Source organism: Canis lupus, chromosome X (genome assembly GCF_048164855.1).
Source record: "Canis lupus baileyi chromosome X, mCanLup2.hap1, whole genome shotgun sequence".
NCBI classification, from domain to species: Eukaryota; Metazoa; Chordata; class Mammalia; order Carnivora; family Canidae; genus Canis; species Canis lupus.
This window is the reverse complement of record NC_132876.1, coordinates 100,269,085-100,295,708: the sequence shown is the minus strand read 5'-3', so window position 1 is coordinate 100,295,708 and position 26,624 is coordinate 100,269,085. Positions and strand designations below refer to the sequence as shown.

Here is a 26,624-nt window from a genome sequence, read left to right as displayed (position 1 = left end):
GGTTGAAAATCAGAAAACAGGGTACACACTGATTAGAAAGGGAAGGGGAAAGATAGCCTCTTCAGAAAACTATATGGCTTATAATTAATAAAAGAGAAAACTGAAAACAGAAGAAAATGACTTTCAGTGAAAGAAGCCAAAAGAAGCCAAATGTAGATGATATACATATAGATGAAACACTCTCAGAAAAACAAACCATTCACCATCTGGACACCTGCCTTTTCTATTTCCACAATTGATATGCCCTTTCTCCATCTTCATTGTTGATACACTTGTCCTTAAAAGACTCGACTCAAGATATAAACTCCCCCAGAATGTAGGAGAATATCTGTATGTCCTTGGTTAAGGAAAGCTTTCTTAACAGGAACAAAATATAGCCATAAAAATAGAAGCTAAAATCTGATCACATTATCATTTTAAACTCTTGTAAAGCAAAAAAACATAAATCACAAACAAGTTTAGAAGGTAAATGACAGAGTGGAAATTTGTATTTCCAGTAGATATCATGATTGAAGAATTGGCATATAAAAATCTGTAAATAATTCCAAGTCAGTAAGACAGAAAATACAATAAAATACCAAATTTGTCTATTGAATGTTAGGAAATATGTGGGGAAAAAAGACTGTATCCTTAGTTTTTGATGAAAGTATAAGCTGGAGCAACTATTCTAGGGGGGCAATTTGGCAGTTGCCCATAAAATTAAAAAAACTGTATGCCTTATTATTAGGATGAATATATAATCTATTGTTTAATCTGGGACACCTTTGAACATGGAATGGTTGCTATTAAATTTCATGCCAGAACAAATGTGTCAACTGGGATTATCTGGTTATAATCTCACCCTGTGTTTGACTCCACTTTGTGTATAGACCCTAGATAACCTCTTATCCATATGTGTTATGTGTGTATAGTTTATAACAGCAAAAATTTAAGAACAATCTGTCAAGAGGGAACTCCATAGCTAAAATGTATAACACAGAATAGTAAACAACAAGGAAAAGAGATGAACTGGGTTTCTCTATACATCAATGTCAATAGATATCCAGAACATAAACTTCAGGTGTGAATGGAAAATCCCAAAATGCTATACACAGGGATGTGTGGATCTCTCAATTTCTATTTATATAATGTTAATTGACATAAATTCAGTTATAAAAATGGAATAGAAAAATACAGCTCAAACTTATAATAGCAGTTGCTTCTGGCAATTGGGAAAGGGAATTCTAGTCATGGTTTAAAGGGAATTAAGCTGTCTTAGTAATGTCTTATTGTTTTAAAAATAATTTGAAGCAACTATGATAGATATTAAGGTTGATAGATCAGGATCAAGAGAGGTATAAGCATATTTTAAAAAGTATTTGGCTTTGTGCTTTTTAGTGGCTTTTATTTCTCAAAATAAAAACAAAAAGATACCTTTTCCACTAATCCTTCCTTGATCTCTTTCAGCCAAACATCTCTGTCACTCCATTGAAAGAATAGCACCCTGTTTTCTTTTTGTATCCCTCCACAACACCTGGCCAGATATCTAATACATAGGCAACACCCGATAAGACTTTATTAGATGAAATACAGAAAGAATGGGATGGTTTACATAGAAACACCTGTCTCTCTTTAGGTGACTGGAAGCATCTTAAATTTTCAACTTTTTCGAGCTTTTCTTCACTTAATGGACTTACGCGTTGTGCCAAATGCTATTGACATGTTCTAGAATGAATCTCTAATAAAAGTGAAAATAGAATGGTTTATGTTTATGTGCTACGTAGCCTATTGAAGATTCTCCAGACTTTAATCATCAAAGCAAACCTTGTCTAGCACGGCCATTAAAAGAACCTGCTCCAGCTTCTCCTCCCTCATAAATATCTGTTCTTTGTCCTAATGCTGAGTTCTGCACTGTGGAATGAAATGCGGCATTTTTCTCTGTATTCCTTTGTGTCGCTTTGGCCCTTTTTGTCACTGTAGTAATGTTAACTTCTGCCTGTCAAAACCAATTAATAATTTGTGAACATCTACTGGGTCCACAACAGAATTCCAGTTACCTATGGCTCATTTCGAGTTGAGTTGTTAAGCAAAGCTTGAATACAATATGGCATTTTTAAAAATTTATTTCAAGTTCCGTGGTTCAGTTTTACCACTCTCATAAATAAAACATATGCTTTTATTTTTTCAAAGTTATCATAGTTTGTTCAGTTGCACAATGCCCAACTCGCAAATGAATACTTTTGAAAATACATATGATAGATCTATAAGTACATATGTGAATTCATTTGGCTCCAATACGAATTTATTAAATGTGCTCTGCTGGTTTATCTTTTATCAAAAGAACTGTTAGTAAGTGAAGACAAGGGCCCGTGCTCATACATACATAAAATGCTAAATTTAGGTTTAGTGTTGGCTTTCAAAATGACTTCTTTGCCTGCCACTTATACTAAAAGGATGCCTTTATTCTTGAAAATGAGATATGTGTCTTAGGAATACTTTTCTTAATTTCTCTGAGTTTCTTCTTTTGTTTTCAGTTTTCACTCTTGCTTCAGACACAGAACTAGACACGCCCAATTGCAGTTGGTTCCATCCATCATTATCCGGCTTGCCTTTGAGACAGGGCTTTGCATGCAGTGTGTATTCTTAGCCAGTTGATTCCTGTGATTGCCGGACTCTATGCTCTATATAATGTGTCTCACAATTATATATGCCTAGTTATTCTGGCACTTTGCAAGTCTTGTTTTCAGGTACTCTCACATGTACGCACAAAAGATGTGCTGGTGGTAGCAGTGACTTTGCAGAGTGATCTTTTCATCATAATTAGCGTTAAAAGAAATCCCTGAGTTGAAATACACAATCCTGCATGGCTTTGATGCTTCTGTAGTTAAGAAGGGCAGGAACAGCCTTGGGAAACTCTTGCTGACTTAGCAGCATGAAGCACGGCAAATGCACCTTCAGATGAACAGAAAAGTAAGCTTGATTTCATTCACTTTTACCCCCACTATGGACTGGCTGTTCAGACACTTACTCATGTTGTCAGAGCTGACCCTTAAAGACAGTTCATCTGGCTAAAATTCAATAATCTTATGCCTGAAGGATGAGATAGGACTCTGAGGTGGCCAGGGTTCTAAGGCAGGAGCTGTATTATAGGTTGCTGGCCTTCTGTGGGCTCTTATTAGCACACTGTTAGGCACTCAGGTATCCGAAGAATTTTGGAAAATCTGCTCAGCCCCTGACATCTTTTCAGCCTGTTCTCAATGTCTGGTCCAGCTGTTCAATGAGAAGAAATGAAGCTGAAGAGGCATTGGTGTGGCTACAGCTGGCACTATGGAGGTTGGTGTTATGCTTCCAGACAGTATGAGCATTATTTTCACTCCTGTGGAAGGCTGCCTTGCTGTATATTTCTAAGGCTGTCAGAAAGATTGATTCTTGAAATATTTCTGAAAAAATGCTAAGTACTAGTTACTTTGGGTATTTACCCAGGGGCATTGCAGCTGCCTGGTGTTGCTGTGTGGCTTGCTTTTTCTCTGATTTGTGTCTTTGTCAGCAACCGAGAGGAGGGAGGTTCAAACCCAGAGTGAGGCCCTTGCTCCTCACTATTCTCATCTAGCTCATGGTTTTAAATACTCTCTGAGTTGCTATTGACTCCCAAATTTATATCTCTGGTCCTGATGTCATCCCCAAATCATAGATCTGCATATCCAGTTCCCTACCCAATAGTCCAGATTTGGATATATCCAAAGGCTTGGATATATCCAAGAGGCTCCTCACACTTAAATTGAACAAAACCAAACTCCTGATCTATACCCCCATGTGCAACCCCAATTACTATTCCCACCATCTTCCCAGAGCTGTAAATGGCATTGCCCTGCTTGTGATTGCTTTAGACAAAACCTTGCAGCACAGTCATCCTTGAATGCTCCCTTTAGCTCGTGTCCCACATCTCAAGGCTCCACCCTCAAAGTAGATTTAGTACACAAACATTTCTCAGCCACTGCCACTGCTGCCTTAATCCAAGCCAATAGCAAATCTCATCCTGGCTGTTGTAATTACCTTCTCAAACTCCAGCCTGCTTCCTTATACCAGTGGTGTATTTTTCCACAGCAGCCAAAGTGAATCCTAAAACACAAATTGGATTCTGTTACTTTCCCTTCAGAAATTGCCAGTGACTTTCAATCCCAAGGTCCAAACCAAATGTGCAAAGCTGTAAGTGTTCTGGTTCTCTGATATTTCTCAAACTTCATAGCTTTCTACTTTTTCCTTAGTTTACTTCCTCAACTCATTCACCTGTGTATACAATGATCTCTTCACTGCTCCTCAAGTATTCTGAGCTTGGGCCCCCCTAAGTATTTTTGAACTTGCTCTTCTCTTTGCCTGGAATATTCTTCTCCTAAGTACTGGCATGTCCTATATCCTCACTTCCTTTAGATTTCCACTGAAATGTCTCATCAGTAAGCTCTCCCCTCACCAGTCTTTATAAAATAGGGCACTGTTCTCTTACCTTGCTGTGTTTTCTTATTGGCCTCTATAACCCCACAATGTCATTTCCCTGCACAGGCCGATTTTGTTTTGTTCACTGCCAATTCTCCAGCACTACAAACAGAGCCTGGTAAGTGAGTGCAGAAGGCACACCAACATGATTCTTCTACCTCTATCTCCATCAGCTGTAATGTGGCACTTTTAGAGTACCTGACTCCTCTTTAATTTTCCTGAGAATAGTTCCGTGACATCTTTAGCTCTTCGATAGAAAAGCCCATTAAAATCTCAGACCTCACAGAGCTCACTTATCCATCTCTGACTTGACTAGCCCACGAAACACATTGCTTCTGGAAACCAGAGATGTGAAAAGCAGGTCTTGCATTCCTTGTATGGACTGGCAGTTAGTGCCATAGTGAGACCGCCTGCATAACAAAGAATCTTGCAATTTTAGAAAATCATCACAGAGAAAAGACACTTCCCATATCTGGGGGCGAAACTTGGAAGTTCATTAATATATTAGTGCTAAGAATTTCCTAGACTTGCCATTTGCTTATTAAATAAGTGCAATGTCTACCTCTTCTACATCTACCACCACCAAGTCACCTTTTATTTTTTTTCTCGTCTTTTTTTTAAGAGAAAACATCTTATTCTTCTTTTGTCTGAAAAGACTTTCCTAACATTTCTGAAATTCCATTTTATGATTTAGTTAGATTTCAGAAGTGAGAGGGCAGTTTTCTTCTATGTTGCCAGTGAATTTGCTGGTTCTTTGGGGAGCTGGAACCAAGAAGTTCGTTATCGCTATTTGTCATAACACCCAGCAAAGGCCTTGCCTGTGGTACAAATCAATGATATTTATTAGTGTAGGTTTTAGCCTTCTTCAAATATCTTTGACATTATGATTACCTGTTTTTAATTAAAAATACAAACCTGATTAGTAATTGTTTTTCAGGAGGACAGGCCATTGCATTTCTCTGATGGTACTGGACTGGATTTCAACTAAAGCACAGATTTCTATCAGATATACAGTGACGCATGGCTGTACCCCAAACAGATTGCAGGTGTGCCAAAATAACAATTTCTCTATGCTCTCAAGAGCAGCTGGAGCCCCTAGACCAATCAGTTCTTTTTGTTAATTGATGTACACTTGACATATACCATTACATTAGTTTCAGGTGTACAACACAGTGATTCAACAATTCTATGCATCACAAAACGCTTACCGTGGTAAGTGTAGTTACCAATGACTTCTGACCACAAGATTGTTTACCCTAGAGTGGTCTACAAGTACAATTTCATAGTGGTCTCATGGCATGAGAAAGGTTGAGGGTAACTCTAGTCCAGCACAGCCTCATAGCACTTTCTGCAAGAATTGAAATGTTCTCGATCTCCCTATCCAATAAGGCAACCCCAAGACACATGTGGCTATGAATTCTTGAAGCGTAGCTAGCACTACTGAGATTAGTAGCTACCATACTGGATAGTACCACTCGAGAGTAAGCTCTGTACTATATAAAGACGCCTGAATGGCTCAGTCACTTGGGCCTCTGACTCCTGGTTTTGGCTCAGGTCATGATCTTGGGGTCATGGGATTGAGCCCTGTGTCGGGCATGCTCAGTGAGTGTCTGCTTGTCTATCTCCCTCTGCTCCTTCCTCTCCCCCCCCCCTTGTCTCATAAATAAATTTTTTAATCTTTAAAAATAAAATACCTCTAAACTGTATAATCTATTAGAAAGCAAAGATGAAAAATAAGCACAATATAGCAATTTATCAGGCTCAACAAATATGAATTTGAAGCGTTCACAACTCATGGTGGGACCAGCAGGCCCAAATAAATTAATAGAGAACTAATTTAAGAATACAGGATCAAAGTAGAACTAATCTTTTAATATGGCTAGCATAGTTGGATACTTGCTGGCTGACTTTAGCTGTGTTCTCTTTCTCTCTTGTCTTCTTTTTGTTTGATAATGTGCAAATGACAGTGCTGTTGCCTGAAAGTGACTTCAAAGTCACACCTGCAGGCCTTATCTTATTGAGTTCAGGTGGATTGTGGTATCTACATTGTTCTTCTTTTTTTTTTTTTTTAAAGATTTTATTTATTTATTCAGAGGGAGAGGGAGATGCAGGCTCCATGCAGGGAGCCCGATGTGGGACTGGATCCTGGGTCTCCAGGATCACACCCCAGGCTGCAGGCGGCGCCAAACCGCTGCGCCACCGGGGCTGCCCTCTACATTGTTCTTCTAATGGGGCCTGAAGCAATCTACTAATTTGCCTTTGGGTCCTAAAGACCATGTGGTGTTTACTACCCACCTCTCCATCTTAAATGATGTGACAATCAGTGATTGTGATTGAGCACTAAACACAGTGCTGTGTTTAGCGATGCTTCTAATGCTAGGTTAATCAGCATGAAATTAGCTGTTGCTTGCATTGTTTCATCCAAGCAAGAGCATTCTGGAATATGTAGGTTTGTGAACCAAAATTCATAACCTAATTCCAGTTTATCAGAAGGAGAAGCAGGTTATTCAACCTATTGTTTATTTCTAAATTATTCCTATGAGGTGATGAGTATCTGGTCATCATCTCATGATTCCTACATTTGTTAGTTAATTCAATAAAATGTTCTCAAGATGACTCTGATCCCTCGTGTCCCATTGCCTCATGAACCTCTCTGCTTATATCAAGTCCAGCTCACCTTCTTTATTCACATCATTCCCTCTTTTTGGAATGACTCATTCCCCCTTTCTTCTTAGGGATAGTTTAGCCTTGTTTCTGAAGGCATTTAAATCCTCAATACTGGTATTAAGACACACTAAAGTTTATAGAGCTCATTATTTTTTGTGCTAGGCAAAATACCAGACACCCTTAGGTTCATTTAAACTTCACAACAAGCCTTTAGAAATCTCTTTTATTTTCCAAGAAATATATTTAACCTACTTTACAGATGAAAAACTGAGTTTCAACCTTGTCAATCAGTTTGCATAAAACAATTCTGTAATGAAGCAGGGTCCAGTTTTGAAATTCAGACTTCCTGACCCTAAAGTTTTTGATTTTTCCATTGCAGATAAAGGAGACAATGAGGTCTATTAAAGGAGTCTACTAAAGGAGTCTGTTAACTAGTAATCTTGTACTCATTTGGAACATACTTTGTGGCTTTTTGATTTCCAAGTCTTGTTTTCATTGTGCAGTCATCTTACTTCCTACTTTATGGTGTATCCTCATGCCAACAAAACCAATTATTTGCTAAGTGTGTGAGAGAGAACCTGGTAGACAGGGAAAGTCTTGGTCCTTCCTGAGCAACCTGGTTCTGGAACAGTTATCTGCTACATCTATTACATGTTCCTCTCTCTTGAATCTCTTTCCAATTCATGTCTTACCTCTTCCATCCCTTAACTTATAACTATGACATCACCCATAGCCAGGCCTATGTAGTTCACCTTACTGTTAAATAGTGTTTTTCATTCGTTGGTGAATTATTCATCATGTTTTTTCACCTGGAGTGTAAATTACTTGTGCATGACTATCTCGTTTTGTACTTGTCTGGCCTTGCCCTATGGCATCACCCCAAACGCTAGGCTCATCATGGGCAGTTCTTACATGCTGATTGACTGATTGTCTTCAGCTGTATGTTGTAAGTAGACAAAAAGAGAAACGAAAAAATTAAAAGTTATTCCCCAGAGATGAGTAGCACAGCTGAATGTACTAACTCATGGTCATAAATCACTTAAAGGATGACATATTTCTCATAGAACTATACAAATTGCTGGTGCTTAATATTTTTGAAAGAATATTAATAGTTATTTTCTGGACTTATGGAGGCTATTTTCTAGATGGGTAAGTTTTTTTTAAAAGTAACTGAAGCTTATCTCATTGACCAAAAATGTATTTTAATGAGCAGTTTTTAATGCAAATCTTTAGGAAAAGGGAGCATACAATTAGCGTCTTTTAAAACAGAATCCATGAAATATAATGAAATCTTTCCTTGACTAGTCATTCAAATAATTTTTGAGCATTCACCATGTTCTACCTGTTATAGAAAATACTAAAAACATTAGTGATATGAGGGTTAAATTTTTTTTCTAAACCACCAGAATCCCTAATTCTTAGTGAGTCTCTAAAGGGGAAGTCAGATGTATAGAAGGAAAAGTTACAACCCAGCCTTGTAAAGGCTGGACAGAGGTGAGGAGGTCATGTTTTGGGGTCCCATCAGGGGTCAGGAAATTTTAACATAAGAATTTATATCTTTGGTATTTATAGAAGGTGAGTTAAGATGTAAAGAGTAATATGGCATTCCAGAAGGATCAGTGAGGACACCTTCCAAAAGAATCCAAGGGAATGATGAACTAGGGAAAGGGTGGACTATTCACTGTGCTTGGTACAGAACACTCTGAGGCTAGTTCTAGTCTTTAAATGAGCATTAAAAAAATCACACCAGATTGTGTTATTTCCGTGCTTACATTGATTTGATATCGGTTACTGAATCACAGTCTTAGCTTGCTGAAGTGTAAGAAATGTAAGGAAGCCCAGACCAAATGAGCAAAACCACATATTTGACCTATAGTTGACCACAGACAAACCAGCAAAGATCTTTCCAGCTTGGGCCAGATCAGTTGAACCTCCCAGCTAGCTCTCTGGTAGACTTAAAGATAACAAATGGCCACTATTTTAAGCTACAGAGATTGAGGGTAATTTCCAAGTCAGTAATATTTAACTGATAAATTGTATTAGTGTTTTTCAATTTTTTTCCTAAAGTAAAATGCCTTTGCTATATTTATTATAAACAGAGAAATGTGAAGATGTAATAGAAACAAATTTTGCTGAGCAAAGAGAGCTGTGGTATTGCTTTGAGCTGGCATGGAAGCAATTTAATTTCATTTCTTGCTACATACTTGGCTCTAAATTTATAATTTATACTTCACTATATGGACATATGCTATATATAACACTCAAAAATTTATGAAATCCTAAAGTTTTCATATACATAACATTTTTAAAAACATTTTTATTTCGGACAATTTCAGGCATAACAGACACAAAAATAGAACAGCATCATGAAATTCCATGCAGCCATCACTCAGCTTGAGTAATTATCGACATTTGGTGTATGTTGCTGTTTGTAGCAGGCTTTTGTTTTGTTTTGTTTTGTTTTCCTTTCTTTACTATTCTTTTCTTTTGAGGATGTGAGTGGTGTTCAATGCAACTAAGAACAAATTTGCAGTTTGTTCCTGCTTTGCTGAAACGAAAATTCTTAAAATGACTAACCTCTGTTTGTTGCCAAGTAACTCTTGGCTATGCACTGATAGCAAAAGTAATATAACAGCATTCGCAGCATAATTAGATTTGAATAGCAAGTTTTATTTAAAGAGTGCCGGATCTTATTGCTCACAGGCATGCTTTTCTTTCTTGTTTTTTGTTTTCGGTAGTAATCACGTTTTTAATGACTTGCGATAGACTTTCATTTTATGAAACAATAGAAAACCGCCATAGGAACTTTTTTGTAGGCTTTTAGACATTGTTGAAGCTGCTTAAAATCCGTTTAGGTAGGAGGTTATTATTTGTTAAATAATCGTTTTTATAAAATGGTTTTTGCAAAAAAGATAATCCCCAACAGTGTTACTTGGATGATGATAACAAATAATCTAAACAGGAAAACATGGTGATGATGTAGGAAGTCGCAGCTGCTCCATTTGTTGAATGAATGAATGGGAATTTAGGATTCCGTTTTTTTCACTCTACCCAGAATAGAGAAAATGAAATGCTTTTTCTTCAGTCTGTCTACCAGATATATTTTGGGGGAAGGAAGGAAGCATGAAATGAAAGGAGGGAGGGAGAGAAGGCAGACAGAAGGGAGGAGGGAAAGGAAGATGGGAGGGAGAGAGCAAGAAGGGAAGGAGGGAGGGAAGGAGAAATACTAATTATATGGAGGTATATTTCTTTAAGCAGTAATTCTGTTAAATATTACAGGCAGCCTGAATTTAACACATAATGTTTATCTTACTATTGGAATTTCAGGGTTCCAACTACATATATAGAAGTTAGCTAAGATTCATGGAACATCCAAGAAACTGTGCTATCTCCTAGGATAGCCTCACTGTTGACAAATGTCGGGTGTGTTAAACCAAGTGCTAAGGTTAAATATATCAATTATTTGACAAATCTATTATTGTCCCATAAGAAGTTTAATTAATCTAGAAGAATGCAGTGTGGTAATAGCAGAATTATTTAATTTATATTTCCACATTTTAAGCAAAAATGATGTTATTTTTATAGGATTTGGACTGTTATAAAATGTCACTGTAAAGGACATCCCTAATATTTTATGCAATTGCTATAAAAATTTAAATTCATATTCATAAACCTTGAATTTCAATGGAGAACATGCTTATTAAGATTTATTTTTCTCTTTGGCAGCAGTTTTAATGGGATTTTTTAGAATGCTTACTATTTTTTTTGGTCCACTATCATCATGAGATCCTCAAATTTTATGTCATCATCATGTCCTATAACCATTAAAGGGTTTTGCTTATGATAGCTAATGACAAATGTAATCCTTCCATCCAATCTAAAGAAAGCAGTGTTAGACTTACTCAAAATCTTAAAAGCTTCACGATTGTCCAGTGTGGTCATATCTTAATGAAGTCCATGAAATTGACACAGAACTTTTCGTCTCTTTCCAAACACTGTCAAAGTAATGTTTTCTCCCCAGTCTGCTCCATATCATCAGAAACTCCAAGGAATTTTATTTCCCTGATGGCAAGTGATGCAGAGCATTTTCTCATGTGCGTGTTGGCAATGTCTATGTCTTCCTCTGTGAGATTTCTGTTCATGTCTTTTGCCCATTTCATGATTGGATTTGTTTCTTTGGTGTTGAGTTTAATAAGTTCTTTATAGATCTTGGAAACTAGCCCTTTATCTGATATGTCATTTGCAAATATCTTCTCCCATTCTTTAGGCTGTCTTTTAGTTTTGTTGACTGTGCAAAGGCTTCTTATCTTGATGAAGTCCCAATAGTTCATTTTTGCTTTTGTTTCTTTTGCCTTCGTGGATGTATCTTGCAAGAAGTTACTGTGGCTGAGTTCAAAAAGGGTGTTGCCTGTGTTTTCCTCTAGGATTTTGATGGAATCTTGTCTCACATTTAGATCTTTCATCCATTTTGAGTTTATCTTTGTGTATGGTGCAAGAGAGTGGTCAACCACAATGAGATACCACCTCACACCAGTGAGAATGGGGAAAATTAACAAGGCAGGAAACCACAAATGCTGGAGAGGATGCAGAGAAAAGGGAACCCTCTTACACTGTTGGTGGGAATGTGAAATGGTGCAGCCACTCTGGAAAACTGTGTGGAGGTTCCTCGAAGAGTTAAAAATAGACCTGACCTATGATCCAGCAATTGCACTGCTGGGGATTTACCCCAAAGATGCAGATGCAATGAAACGCCGGGACACCTGCACCCCGATGTTTCTAGCAGCAATGTCCACAATAGCCAAACTGTGGAAGGAGCCTCGTGTCCATCGAAAGATGAATGGATAAAGAAGATGTGGTTTATGTATACAACAGAATATTCCTCAGCCATTAGAAACGACAAATACCCACCATTGCTTCAATGTGGATGGAACTGGAGGGTATTATGCTGAGTGAAATAAGTCAATCAGAGAAGGACAAACATTATATGGTCTCATTCATTTGGGGAATATAAATAATAATGAAAGGGGATAGAAGGGAAGGGAGAAGAAATGGGTAGGAAATATCAGAAAGGGAGACAGAATATAAAGACTCCTAACTCTGGGAGACGAACTAGGGGTGGTGGAAGGGGAGGAGGATCGGGGGTGGGGGTGAATGGGTGACGAGCACTGAGGGGGGCACTTGACGGGATGAGCACTGGGTGTTATTCTTCTGTATGTTGGCAAATTGAACACCAATAAAAAATAAATTTATTATTAAAAATAAATAAATAAATTTTTTAAAAAAGAAAGAAACTCCAAGGAAAACAAGGCATCTAGTAGACACTACATTAAAAGCCACAAATGTTGAAAAGCAGTGCTTTTCAGGGAAAAGCATGTGACCATTAAAATCAGACCGCATGAGTTCAAATCTTGGCTTCTATTTTTACTGGCTGTTCATTTTGAGAGAAATTTCTAGATCTTTTCATTGCAGCAAAGTGTAGATCAAATGAAATAATGTAACTTCACTCCCCAAAATATAATGTGTGCCAATGTTTTCTATACATATGCTTATTTTCAATCTTATATTTATATTCTTATGTCTTAAAAGCTTTAAATTTATGCTGTGAGTTCCAGCTAACAACAGGCCAACTTAATCACTGGTGACTGAAATTAAACAGAGTATGCTGTGTTAACTTTTAATGATAAATGGAGGTATTACATGGGCTACTTTGTTTTTAATCCTTGGCTAGCTCCTTTGAATACTTATTGCGTTACCAAAAAAATTATTTTTAGATAATTGGTAAACATGTTCAGTGATTGCAAACTACTTCCATATTGAAATATAATAGTATTAGGAAGCTTTTGCTGTGAAATAATTCTGTAATGTTTCAACAGCTAAATGTTTTATAATATGTTAGAATTATTTCTGCACTTCTGGATTGCCTCTGCTATTCTCCATTAAGCGGTTTATTCTCTGTCTTTAGAGAAAAGCCTCTTTTTAAAAAAAAAGATTGATTGATTGATTGATTGATTTAGAGAGAGAGAGTGTGTGTGAGCTATAGGAGGGGCAAAGGGAGAGGTAGAGAAATAATCTCCAGCAGACTCCCTGCCAAGTGCGAGGCCCAATGTCAGGCTCAATCCCATGACCCTGGGATTGTGGTCCGAGCAGAAAACAAGAGTCAGACACTCAACCAAGTGAGCCACCCAGACGCTTCTAAAGAACTTCTTAATTTTTAATCATTTGAATGGGGGCAAGAGGCCTTGGAAGTGGTCATTCTTTCTATGAGGGTCTAGAAGGAGGAAGAGAAAGTTATTCATTCTTTACATGGTGTCTTAATTCATTCTCATTTGGCCTATCATCTCTCCCTTTCATCCTGTCATACCTGACCTTTCTGGGTATTAAGCCTATGCAGTTGCATACACTCCCATGGCTTCCTTCTTTACTAGGGTCCACTCTATGATAGCCTGAACTGCAGTGTCCTCCAGTATCATCAATCCTCATGTTTCCAGTAGCTTTCTGTCTACCAGAAAATTGAAATCTCTTGTCTAATTCAGGCTTAAAATATAGATAATAAAACCACTTTTAATATGTGGTTATCATATAACATGGTTTCTCAACCTTAGCACTCTTGACATCAGGGATGGGATGATTCTTGTGGCATATGTTGTAGGAAGGGTTTTTTAAAGGTTTCATTGAGAGACACACACAGATAAAGGCAGAGACACAGAAGGAGAAGCAGGCTCCTCACAGGGAGCCTGATATGGAACTTGATCCTGGGATTCCGGGATCATGACCTGAGCCCAAGGCAGATGCTCAACCTCTGAGCCACCTAGGCATCCCTGTTGTAGGAAGTTAAGCAGCATTCCTGGTCCAGTGGCATCCCTTCACACCAGCTGTGACAACCCCAGTTGAGAACCACTTTCAGAGAGCCATACCAGTGAGTAAATGTGCAAGATTCTGCATCATGAAGAAAAAAAGAAGAAATGCAAATATCTTCTGAAGTACAGTATAAATAAACCAACCTAATATAATCTGGTAGGCCATTAAATTGCATTACACTATTTTATGAAAATGTAATGTCTTATTGTGATAGTCCAGGTCAAGCAGATAAGTAAAAAATTTTCTGACTTTCAGTAGTAACACGATGCCTTTTGTCTATTCCACAATTTTCCTTTAATAAGCATTTCCAAATATCCTTGGATTTATAATTTTCATTTCTTAAAGACCTTTTATACACTAATAGAAAAATAAAAAATAATATGCTATGATGATTTTGTTTACTTTCTCATTGCTAGGGAAGAGATGCTTTCCCTCACAGGACATACAATTTTTTGGAATTGACTGTTGTCCCTAGAAGTGAATTGGTGCCTGTTAATTTTTTCTTTGCTTGTCAACAGAAGTCAAAAGAGTAGTTGACATGCTACCTCTCTGATTATAGCTATTACATCAGTCAACATCCTTTTCCTAGTGTTCATCATAATTCCTCTAGATAATTATGTATTGTTTCAGTTTTCTCACCATTGTTTTTTGCTTTAACTTCGACTATACACAAATTTATTTAAAATGATTTAAATCAGTCATGTAATCAGTTAGGATTCATCTCACAACATTTATGCAAAACACACTGCAGAAATTGTTTTTAAAATAATACTTAAAGGGATGCCTGGGTGACTCAGTGGTTGAGGGTCTGCCTTCAGCTCAGGGCGTGATCCTAGGTCCAGGGATCCATTCCCACATCGGGCTTCCTGCCAGAAGCCTGCTTCTCCCTCTGTCTATGTCTCTGCCTCTTTCTCCATGCCTCTCATGAATAAATAAAATTTTAAACAATAATAATAATACTTGAAAATATTAAACCATCTTAATTTATTCTATCTACCCATGCTCTCTTTTGCTTGCCCTCCATCTTTTTCTCAGCTCATTTGGTCAGAATGAGAGTGCAGTGAGTTACTGAATGAGTTATGAGGTCAACATAAGTCTGGGTTTGGCAAACAGGGTTGCACACACTGGAAGCTGGAGCTTAAGAGACCATTGCAGACAGTGGCAATTGAATAAGGAATCTGAGCCCTAACATTAGCTCTATGTTAATTAACTTTTTCTATGCTATTCTTGAGTGATTCTATTTTAAAAAACAATTATTCAATGAATATAATCTCTTCATTGTTTCTGTTACCTGGGAGGTTTATGAAGAGTTTGGAAAAAAGATTGAACGTAAATTCCATCACTCCTATATTAGAATAGTACTTTATAATAAATATTTTTAAATAAGAAAAACTAAATTAAACACGATGATTTTAAATTTGCCAATTGAATACATTCCACATATCACTGCACCAAGGGGGTACTGGAGAACTGTTCTTAATATCTTGGCTAACATGGCTCTGATTCTATTAATCAAAAACAAATACAGGGATATACATTTTTTATATTATGCATGATGTTAAAACAAAAGAGAGTGGAGAAAAGCCAGAGTTTATCTCATGACAAGTTAATATGGCATTCGCCTGAAATATGAAACTTTTTTAGAGCATTTCCTCAGTCTTTTAGGGGGTCAGGAAGAGAAGATGAGTTATCAGTCAGTGGTTTAATGTTTCAAAATATAAATGGATGATCAGTAGTAAAATTTTCCAGCCTCTGTGGATAAAGGGAGGTGACTGAACTGATTTATAAAAACTTGTCTCTTGATTCCTATGAAGAGAATGAAACTGTCCCCCCATGAAACTGTATTCTGTATCATTAAATGGCCCTGCCACTCATGTATTTGCTCAAGCCTATAACTGAGGATCCCCTCGATTTTCATTTATGTTCTGCACCAAGTCCATCAGTAATTTTGGTTAGTTCTACCTACCAAATAGGTATTAAAGGAAAAAATCCTACCATTTCTGCCACTAAAATCAATGTTGTATCACCTGTCTGTGGACTGCTTTAATGGCATTCTTACTAGTTTGCTCACCTCCACTCTGCTTTATTGCCTTCACACTACTCCATTCTCCCAGACTTGAACACCAAAGCTCCACAGTGATACTTCTGGCATATAAATATATAATATATAAATAAAAATAAGAGTGGGCTCTCTAAAAGTCTTCAGAGCATTCTCACTATGTTTAGAATAAAACCCAAGTCTTTCCATGTTCTACAAGGCTCCGCCCAGCCCATGTTGTCTCTGAACTCATTGCAACTCCTTCCATATGTCAATTTAGCTGTAATGACCTATGCCATCCCTCACACATGACAGGCATACTCCCATCTCAGGGTCTTTGCACCTTCTGCCTGCCATAATCTTCCTCTAGGTTTGCACAAGGCTGATTTCCTCCCTTTGCACAAATCTATTTCAAATGATCTTTAGAGCAAACTTCCCTGACATGCCTCTCTAAAATAGCACCAGTGTTAGTCTCTTTCTCCTCAGCTACTTTATTTTTTATAACACTTATAACCACCTGATATTATATTATGCATGCTCACTTACATATATGTTTTCCATCTCCCTCTCTGGAATGCAAGCTCCTTGAAAGCAAGGAATGTTGTCTGTCTGGTTTACTGTTATACCCTCGAGTACCTAGGAAAGTGTCTGGCAAAGAGAAGAGTATTTAAAAATATTTGTTGAATAAATGATTGAACATATTTGTTTTATTTGCATTATAAATAACATTGATCAAACCATATGAATAAAATATTAAGTATCAAAACCAGTCAAATGAATTTCTTGATTTTCCTGAATACATGCATTTTGATAGATGTATTAAGAGTTACATCCTTGAAAGTGTTTGCTCTGTCACTTTGACACGACTCTTAGATCAAGGTCATCTTGTACATGGTATTAGTTTTCTCATAAACTGCTCTCCCTACAGTTTTATGCTCACTTGCTTTGCTACTCCTCTTTTTTTGAGGCTTCTGAGGCTCTCTGTCATGAGCTACCATCATTGTTTACAACAGAAAGTAGGAATATCCCATCCCTAGTGCATTAGAGATAAATGAAAGCTAAAGCACTCCTTTACACGCCCCCCCAAAATGGCTTTACCTAGTAGTATATGTTAATATTTTCTCCTGTGCATTCATTTCTTCCTCCTGAGGAACATGGAGTTGTGTCTACTTGCTGTAGCTCTCACAAGTTCTATGCCTCCCTGTTAAAAACTAAAGTTAAAACATTCCAGGCCATGGACACCTGGTGGCTCAATCCATTGGGCATCTGACTCTTGATTTCGGCATAGATCACGATCTCAGAGTCAATGAGATTGAGCCCTGTGTTGGGCTCCATACTCAGGAAGGAGTCTGCTTGAGATTCTCTCTCCTTCTTCCTCTGCCCCTCCTCCTGCCTCACACAGTCAATCAACAAAATAAAGTAAAATAAAATAAATCTTAAAAAATTTCCAGGCCAAAGAAAGCAGAACTAAAATCCCATTCAGTATCAGAAAAGGAGACAGAACATGAAAGACTCCTAACTCTGGGAAACGAACTAGGGGTGGTGGAAGGGGAGGTGGGCGGGGGGTAGGGGTGACTGGGTGACGGGCACTGAGGTGGGCACTGATGGGATGAGCACTGGGTGTTATTCTATATGTTGGCAAATTGAACACCAATAAAAAAATAATAAATAAATAAATAAATAAATAAATAAATAATAAAATGAAATAAAATCCCATTCTGAGTCATTAAAGCTCTGTGGTTAATCCTTACTACCTTGACTAGCTAGGAATATAGGCAGTTGTTTGCCAACTCTTTTAAGTTAAAAAAAGAATACATGCAGACAACAAAACAAACAAAAACCATTATAAAATGGGGAAGGTTGGTGGAACTGCAACAAAGCATGAAAGCATGTTTTATGATAGGCCCTGTAAATCTGTGAATATTGTTTTGTGACCAGATTCAGTTGATAGATTTAAATGAGGCCAAAAAGAAATCACTTCTGAGTATAGCACTCAGCATAGTACATCATATATACGTTCTCATCTCACACATTCTTATATATGATTCTATGTCTTATTGATCTCTTTCTTTCTAATATAGCCTTACCATTGCTAAGTACTTCATAAATGCCTTGAAATTGAATAATTTCATTATGATATAATTTTTATCTAGCTTGTAAGCTCTGTGAGAGTTAAAAGCTGTGTTTTGTTCACCTTCGAGTTTTTTGCAATCTCAGTACACCGTTTGCATATCTAAAAGTCTTCAAAATGGTTTTGTTGAATTGTGTTTTTAAAGATAGGTCAGTTCTCCTGTTACGGAAACTAATATAGGAAATATTAATGATTCATAATTAAGGATCTAAATACTTTTGAATCCTTAGGTAAGCATCCAGTTCATTGTTTTACAAACAATAATATTTTTCTTATCAGGCTATACGGAATGTAAAATGCTATTGTCCTAGTATCTGATGGGTACTATTAGAGCAGATTTATTTTCCATCTGCTATATTCAGGAACTTAATCTGTTATCCTATTTAATCTTCACACCCAGCCATAAAGGAAAATTATTTATGTCACATTCTATATATAAGGAGATTGAGACTCAGAGAGTTTAAATAACTTCTCCAACTTTCCAAATCAACAAGGCAGAATCAGGAATTATCAGACCCATATCTCCCTGAAAAATAAGTGTATTATCTTTCTTACTCTACCATAATGCTTCTAAGTAACAAAGTAGTAAAAGCACCAATTAAAGTACATATCTAGGGGCAGCCCCGGTGGCTCAGCGATTTAGCGCCTCCTTCGGCCCAGGGCATGACCCTGGAGACCTGGGATCGAGTCCCACGTCGGGCTCCCTGCATGGAGCCTGCTTCTCCCTCTGCCTGTGTCTCTGCCTTTCTCTCTCTGTGTCTCTCATGAATAAATAAATAAAATATTTTAAAAAAATAAAATACATATCTATGATTTTAAAAGTACAAATTTTGTCCTAGCATGATTATAGGTATCCAAGAACTATTGAGTACTCGCAGTAGTATTTGAGGGACTAATATTTGAGGAACTAAAATTACATTTTAGATGAGTAGTTGGTCAACAGGGAAAGGTATGCTCTTCCTAAATATCTTTACATTTTCTCTCCTCTGTAAGAACATTAGAAATATTCAAGAAGACTGGCCTCATGCTCCTGGTCTGTTGTTTCTTTTGTTTTTGGAAGTTAGGATCCTATTTTTCAGTGTTTGATAACCCAAATGTACATGGAATGGGGAAAAAAGGGAGAGACTGTGTCCTTTCATGATTAGTTAGGGAACCTTAGCATAGATAAAGAATCAATCCTATATACAGCTTATATATACTGACTTCTAGATGTTTCTCTAGCAGCTGGTAAGCAAAACAAATGTCCTTAAAATTCTCCTTCTACTCTACAGAACACTGTTGTCAATTGGAATATCTTAATAATTGGGATAGACCTGTAAGACTAGTGTGTTTTTATTTTAAATAACTATGTCAACTTTACTGTTGTCAATAGAATGTTCTGAAGAATAAAATGAGAGCTTGAAAATACTTCAGATGGTGAATGCATAGAAATATTTTAATGTATAATTAGCAGAAAAACATTTCTACTGTAATTATTGTGGGATTTTTTTTAGGTAGCTAAAATATGATTAGGATTTAAAATCAACCTGTGTTTCATGTCACTACTGCCAGACTTTCTTTAGTTTTTCAATAATTTCAGTTTAGTGAGTGTGTCTTTGTGTCTTTTGTGTGTGTGTGCATGTGTGTGTGTGTGTGTGTGTGAGAGAGAGAGAGAGAGAGAGAGAGAGAGAGAAGAAAGAGCATGAAAGAGAGTGTCCTAGGGGATCCCTGGGTGGCGCAGCAGTTTGGCGCTTGCCTTTGGCCCAGGGCGCGATCCTGGAGACCCGGGATCGAATCCCACATCGGGCTCCCGGTGCATGGAGCCTGCTTCTCCCTCTGCCTGTGTCTCTGCCTCTCTCTCTCTCTCACTGTGTGCCTATCATAAATAAATAAAAAAAAAAAAAAAAAAGAGAGTGTCCCAAAAGGCAAGTTGTTTTCTAGACAATAAAATGTCAGTTGGTCTAGTCATGGTCTGATGCTAATTAGTTTTTTTTTTATTGTAAGCAATTTGTTTGAATTTCCTTGTAGTCCCACCTTTGCCCATGAAGAAAATAAAGAAGGCTTTGCATTTGTGTGTGTGTGTGTGTGTGTTAATTTTGTTTGGATATTAACATTCTTACATTTGTTTGCCAGTTCTGTCTTCTGTCGATTCAATTCAAGTATGTTCACCATAAAGTATCAAAAACATCCAAATAATGGATAATTGAGTGTATATCCTTTATTTGTGGCAGCAGAATTGGTCCCCCTCAAATGACTGCAGAGCTGAGCTACATCTTTGCTTGAACGGTCACTTCTTTTCACAGTCATTTTGCCATTGTGTCAGATCTGTAGTTCAGCTATTGCATTCTCTGGAAGTTTCCATTCACTTTTAGCAAAGATAGGTGAGTCATACAAGAAGCATGCCTACTGATAAATAAACTGTCAGAGTATAATATCAAAGCATGATACACATGGCAGACTGCACAGTAAGAGCGCTCTGCCATAGGTTAGGGTTACTTAATTGCACGTTTTTGCCCTCCTAGCAGATTGTTCACACCTTGAGAGGACCCCTGCACAAAGCTATCGTACTTGCTTGACAGAATTTTCTTGGGGCAGGTAACAAATAATTAGGTGAAAAGAACTAGAAAGGATTCTAGCTTCAATTTGTTCTGTTCCCTTTGACAAGCCAGTTGTGCTTTTTGCACCTCAGATCCTGTATCTCTAAAACAAGGAAGTTCAATCAGCCCAGATTTTTAATTCATTTTTTAACTTCTGATTATTGTAAAATATAAGGGCAGAAACCAGAGATATCCTGAACCCCCATCACAATGCTTAGCACATTATAGTGTTCCATATACATCAGTTGAGTTGAACTGAATTTTGGGGGGTAAAAATCTTAGGCGAAATACTGATGTATGAGATGAATAAAGGTAAAGATCCTTTTGTCCTTAGAGGGATGGGTGGTACAACAAGTCAAGCCATGCATGGACCACCCTTTATCTCAATCTTCACTTCACCTGCCTAGAGGGACACTATGGAAATTATAGGGCTTTAGGGAACACAATTTAAAAATCAAAGGACTTAATAAGCATATAATTTTCTCTGGCTCCACTTTCTTTGATTCCTCTGCTAACTTGGAGTCATCACATAGAGAGTAATATGAAAGGTCTTAAAGATATAACATTATGCCACAGGGTGGGTGGTGGGTTGAGGTGGAGAACCACAAAACCTCTTTATGTTTCTGAAATAATGTGCTACATTTGCATTTTATTATCTTTCTCTACAGCTTTTTTCTCTTACTAGAAATCAGTGTGGGATGTGTTTGAACAGAGAATATTTCTCTCAGCTGCTTTCTGCAACAAACTGTTGAGTTGTCTACTTGTAACTACATAATCACAAAATTTTATAAATTGAGTTAATTTACTGAATAAGCCAGTTATTTTGGTACCATAGTTGCTTTTGAAATTCACTGAAATCATATGAGAACCTGATCCTAGGAAATGTGGCTTTTTGACCTACCCATTAATGGTGAACTATTTTGCCAATATTTATTGAATAATCTGTTTATTTAGCTGGTGGGAGAATAAAAATCTGTTAATCTCACTTCAGGCAAGAAATAAGAGTAAGGTTAATCAGAGATGTCAAATCTTTGAGAAGAATTTCAGAGTGATTTATCTCATTCCATTATCCCAACTTTCCTTTTCCCTTCTTTTCTATCACTGTGTTAAATGCTAACGAAGATGAATGAATAATGCATTCAATTAGTTACAAATGAAAGCTATTGATCCTATGTGAGGTTGATGTCTGAAACTAGGACTCTTAAAATTCATCCCTGTTTTTCTATGTTGGGGATGCATGATTCATTTGTACTGACTGTGTTTTCTGTTAAAGAGAGATGAAGGTGAGCTGTCGAGGCAGATTGAATTCTCGAATCCTTTGGTGATAAGGACATGTGGCCAAGTCCTGGCACTGTTGTGTAGATCAGCCTTCCAGTTATCCCCCAAACTGGCATGTTCTCCTGGCAAGGAAGGAATAAAGCCCTCGAAGTGAAAACATTTAGTTCAAAAATCCTTAATTGATCATTTCTGTACTTGTTACAGAGTGAAGGTTGCAGTGATGGGTTTCAAGGGACCTTGGAGATTCAATCAGAGAGGGTGGGGAAGGAGGCTTAATGAAGGAGAACTGCCTATTTGTCTAAAGTCCAGACAGTCTAGTTTAGCTAGGAATGAGGTTTGCAGTAGGAAATCTATCTTCAAGCGGCTTAATAGTGAACTCTTAGATCTGTAGGCTGATAACTGATAAATTGATAAGAGCGCAGAGCAGAAATATGTGGAAGCTGAAAAATCAAAGCAAGTACATCATGCAAATTAGCAATAAATGCTACAAAATGTAATCAGTAATAGTAATAATGAGTTTTGAGTAAATGGAAAGTATCATTTAAAATATTATCTTGGTGAATACCTGTGTGCATGTTTGAGCACGCAGCTTATACTTGGACTAATTAAATGCCACATTGCTATCCCATTTAGTGACTGTGTATAAGAAATACTTACTTTTCTTATTAAGTTATGAGTTTTGAGGCAGTGTGATCCAGAGCATGGAAACTAAGAAAGGGATTAAGGAGAATAAGACAACGTTATGTCCCCCAAATTGTCACAAATGTTTAATTTTAATTAACACAGAGAAAATATAGAGTAGCTTTTAAAATGGAAAACAAGGTGCAAATTGAAAATATTTGATGAAGCACTGTCATATGTTCTTACAAACTGGCCAATCCTGATTCTTACTTCAACAGTCTCATGTGACTATCAATTTGGAAGTGTTATATTTGACTCATGTACAATCTAATAGCTTTTTAGCTCGCCTGAAGGTACTACCTGCAATATGTAAGTCATTACTTGGTAGAATGCTTTGACACACTGCTCTCAGAATAAAAAAAATATTTGGGAAAATAAAACTGTGCATCATTCAGCTCATGCAGTATAACTAGAAGTCTGTATTGTTGTTGTTTTTCAGCACCTCTGACTGATAAGCCACCCAAGCTTTTGTATCCTATGGAAAGTAAACTGACAATTCAGGAGACTCAGCTGGGTGAGTAATTCTTTAATTCTGGTTAATATCCTTTTCTCAATACATTCTGACAGTTAATAAGCCTAGATTGTAACCTGATGTCATCCTCTAAGCCAAACCTATGTGTATATAAAGGGAGCAAAATTAGGAAATCCCAGCAAACATGGCCCATTCCATCCCCCACAGTGTGTGCATTAGGACCAACCTGGACATACGCATATAAAGACTTGTGTGTTTTTCAGATGGTTGTTAGGAAATGAGATGGGTTGAAGATTTTACTGATGGCATTATATTGTCATTTTATAAGGCTTGAATTGGTTTTACAACAGGCAGTGTGGAACTCTTTGAGGTATAATATACCATTAATACATTAAAATACAATTTTTGCATATTAGGAGAAAAGATACAGATTCATTAAGTGTCGCCATTACAGTTAAAAATCATTTTTATCTAATCAAATATAAAGGAATTATGCTATTTTATTTTTAATAAATATGTGAGCAGGTGGCTTGGTTAAAGGACTAATAGGTTTGGAACGCAAGAACATAGACAAAATTGCTTTGGTAAAAATATCCAGTTGTATACAGTCAGAATTCTGACATAGTTATCTTAGAGCTCAGTCTAGAATTTCTGAATGTGATGTATCTATATTCAGTATAATTTTAAGTATAATTTTAACCATATATTCATGTTTGTTAAGGAATTTTTTTCCTATACTCACCATTTGACAGTAGAAATACTCTATTATATACAATTGATAGCCCATCCCTTAAGTTATCATTGCTATTATTGTTTGGCGAGTGAAAATTTGGATTAAAATTGTAAGTCATGTTCAAAATGAAGATTACAGATGTGATCACCTTTAATAATAGTGTATTCAAATTTATAGTGCAAAAAGATATGGTCTTAGAACCTATGAAATTACTATAGTCACCAGATTTCTAACATTGGAAATATTTACTAACTTTAAGTCATGAACATATGCAAGACTTATACAAGTCAGGGTATCAATATGCTTCTTTGACAGTAAACCCAAGCCTTTGAATTGATGCCATATACATGTAAGTGGTATTCTAATTGTCATTATTTTGAAATAGAAGACCACAAACATCATTAAACTGTACTATATATGAAACAAAGAGATATATTAAAATTGCATTGTACTCTTTACTCATGTTATGGTATATTGAAGTATATTAGATTTTATTGCTACTTCCTGAGAAAATGTTGAAATGCAAATTCTAAGTGGCCACACTTATACACACCTTTCAATAACTTCTAGGAAGACGTATTTCTAAGGAGTTATACAAAACTATATACATCGTGGAAAAGAAGTTTATGGTACCAGTTGTCAGTAGTGAACATAGTGAAAATGAAATTGTGCCTTTTTACTTGACAACATAATTAAAAGAATACTATGAGGATTGCCCTTTAGGTTTTCTTATATTATCTATTGCTCTCTACATTGTACTAAAGTGTTATACAAAATGGAATAATTCATAAAGCTTTCCTTTTAAAAAATTAATTTTTCTTGAACAAAAATTATAAAGACTAATCAAATAGATTTGAAATTATGAAAATTTCTTATGCAGATTGGAAGTTACAACTGTATATTCATTTGAGGAAATATGGGCATGTGTGTTAGCAAAATTCTCTGAGAAGTACTATAACTCCTTTATTACCTCCACCAAAAGGAACATGAGTTCTCTTTAAGTAACAAACTAGAGACATCAACCTGGGATTTGGATTCTTTTAAACAACTTTTGTTTCATTTTATTTTCTGATTCCAACTCTCAGTGTATAGGATAAATCACTTACTAACTAAAGAAATTTAACCTTAATCCTTGAATTTTTGGAGCAATAATTGATTTGAAAAAACTACCCTGTTAGTATTGTTACTGCAATAGTATTGGGGTAGGTGAACAGCTGATCAAAAGGTAAGTGAAAATAGGAAATAATATTAAGGACCAAACAAAAGGACTCCACATGCCTAAAATATATTTGTTTTCTACAAAGTGAACTTTGATTTTTCAACTCCTAGGGATTTAATCTTTGCCTTTCCAGGCTTGAAAAAGCTATCAAATTCAAGGTCAAATGTGTTATATCTTAAGAAAAGGGAACTGAATGAAGTTTCCTCTGGTGGGAGTCAGGAGACTGGCCAGGACCAGTGATGGACAGCCTGTAAGTGGTACCTACTCTTAGGATAAGGTGAGAATCTCCAATAGTCACATTGGCCAAGAGGTCAGGTATCTGACTCAACCTTGTCCTTAAATGAGGATTGACCTTAGAGGATAATAAAACTACCACATGAACTATAGTATAAGAACAATAATCAATAACTACACAAAGCCAAGTTGGTATATGTCTGGTGACCTAACTTGAACATCCTAGCAAAGTTATACACACATCCATCTGACCATGGTAACTGTAAATCCATCAGCTCTCCAGTTTGTCTGTAAATATATAACAATAATAATGTCCTAGATAAAATCATGAAATACATGGATTTGTCTTCATCGCCATATTCTCCTTTATCTGCCATTTGCTGGCTGTGCCCACCTTTCCCTTTCCATATCCCTTGTGGCTTCCTTTTTCTCCAGTTCCTTCATCTTCTCAAAACTGGAAAGATTCTGATAGTAATCATTTAAACTATTCCAGTGTAGAAAGCAAAAGACACAAAATAGCAGAAGTACTGGGGACAAAATATATAAGAGTAACTCAATGCATATAAAATATGTAAATTGGTGGGTTTGAATTTTAATCAATTTTAAGGTGGTTACACCCTAGCACTTCCATTTTAAGTGGCATCAATGTGTTCTTTCACAATATGAAAAAAAGAACTTCGTCCTCTTTAAATAACTTTAAAATATCCAGAAATGTCTGGACAGCACTTTCTTGGATAAAATTCCAGAAATCTTGCTGTACAGTTCTGAAAATATGTTCAAGAGGTGAGCCTGACTTAGTCCTTTAAGGCTGTAGTAGTCAAGAGAATTAAAAGACAGACACTCTAGTCTTGTTCAGCTTGATCCCTGAGAGTCAGTCAGAGATGCGACCTTGTTATGGCCAGGAACCCATTTTCAGAACCTTCCAGAACAGAGAATGTTATATTCATTGTTACCAGACTTCCACAGAGTAGAAATTCATCCCACTATTGACCTAGTGAGACACATTATATTTTATAACTTAGAATCGACTGAAAATTCCCTTTAATTACTCATTTACATAAGGGTATCACTGCATTTAAATTTTGTTTTTGTTTTGTTTTGTTTTGTTTTTTGCTTAAAAAATAATTGTACAGGTTAATGGTAGAAATTTTGGAGAAATACAGGAATGAATCTACCTCTATTAAATCTTCTCAGAAAATATCCATTTAATGGCTACATGATATCCATGAGTGTCCTGTAATTTCATATATATTTATTGCTGGAAATT

The 26,624-nt window shown here is 36.6% G+C and overlaps 1 protein-coding gene across 1 annotated transcript in view; it reads left to right on the top strand.

Annotated features, from left to right (window-relative positions):
• IL1RAPL1 (interleukin 1 receptor accessory protein like 1) overlaps positions 1–26,624 on the top strand; it is a 1,256,301-nt gene that overhangs the window by 918,573 nt on the left and 311,104 nt on the right. The window contains exon 7 of the mRNA XM_072818101.1: positions 23,139–23,213. Within this exon, the coding sequence (XP_072674202.1) occupies positions 23,139–23,213 (75 nt within the window). The remainder of the gene's footprint in view (positions 1–23,138; positions 23,214–26,624) is intronic.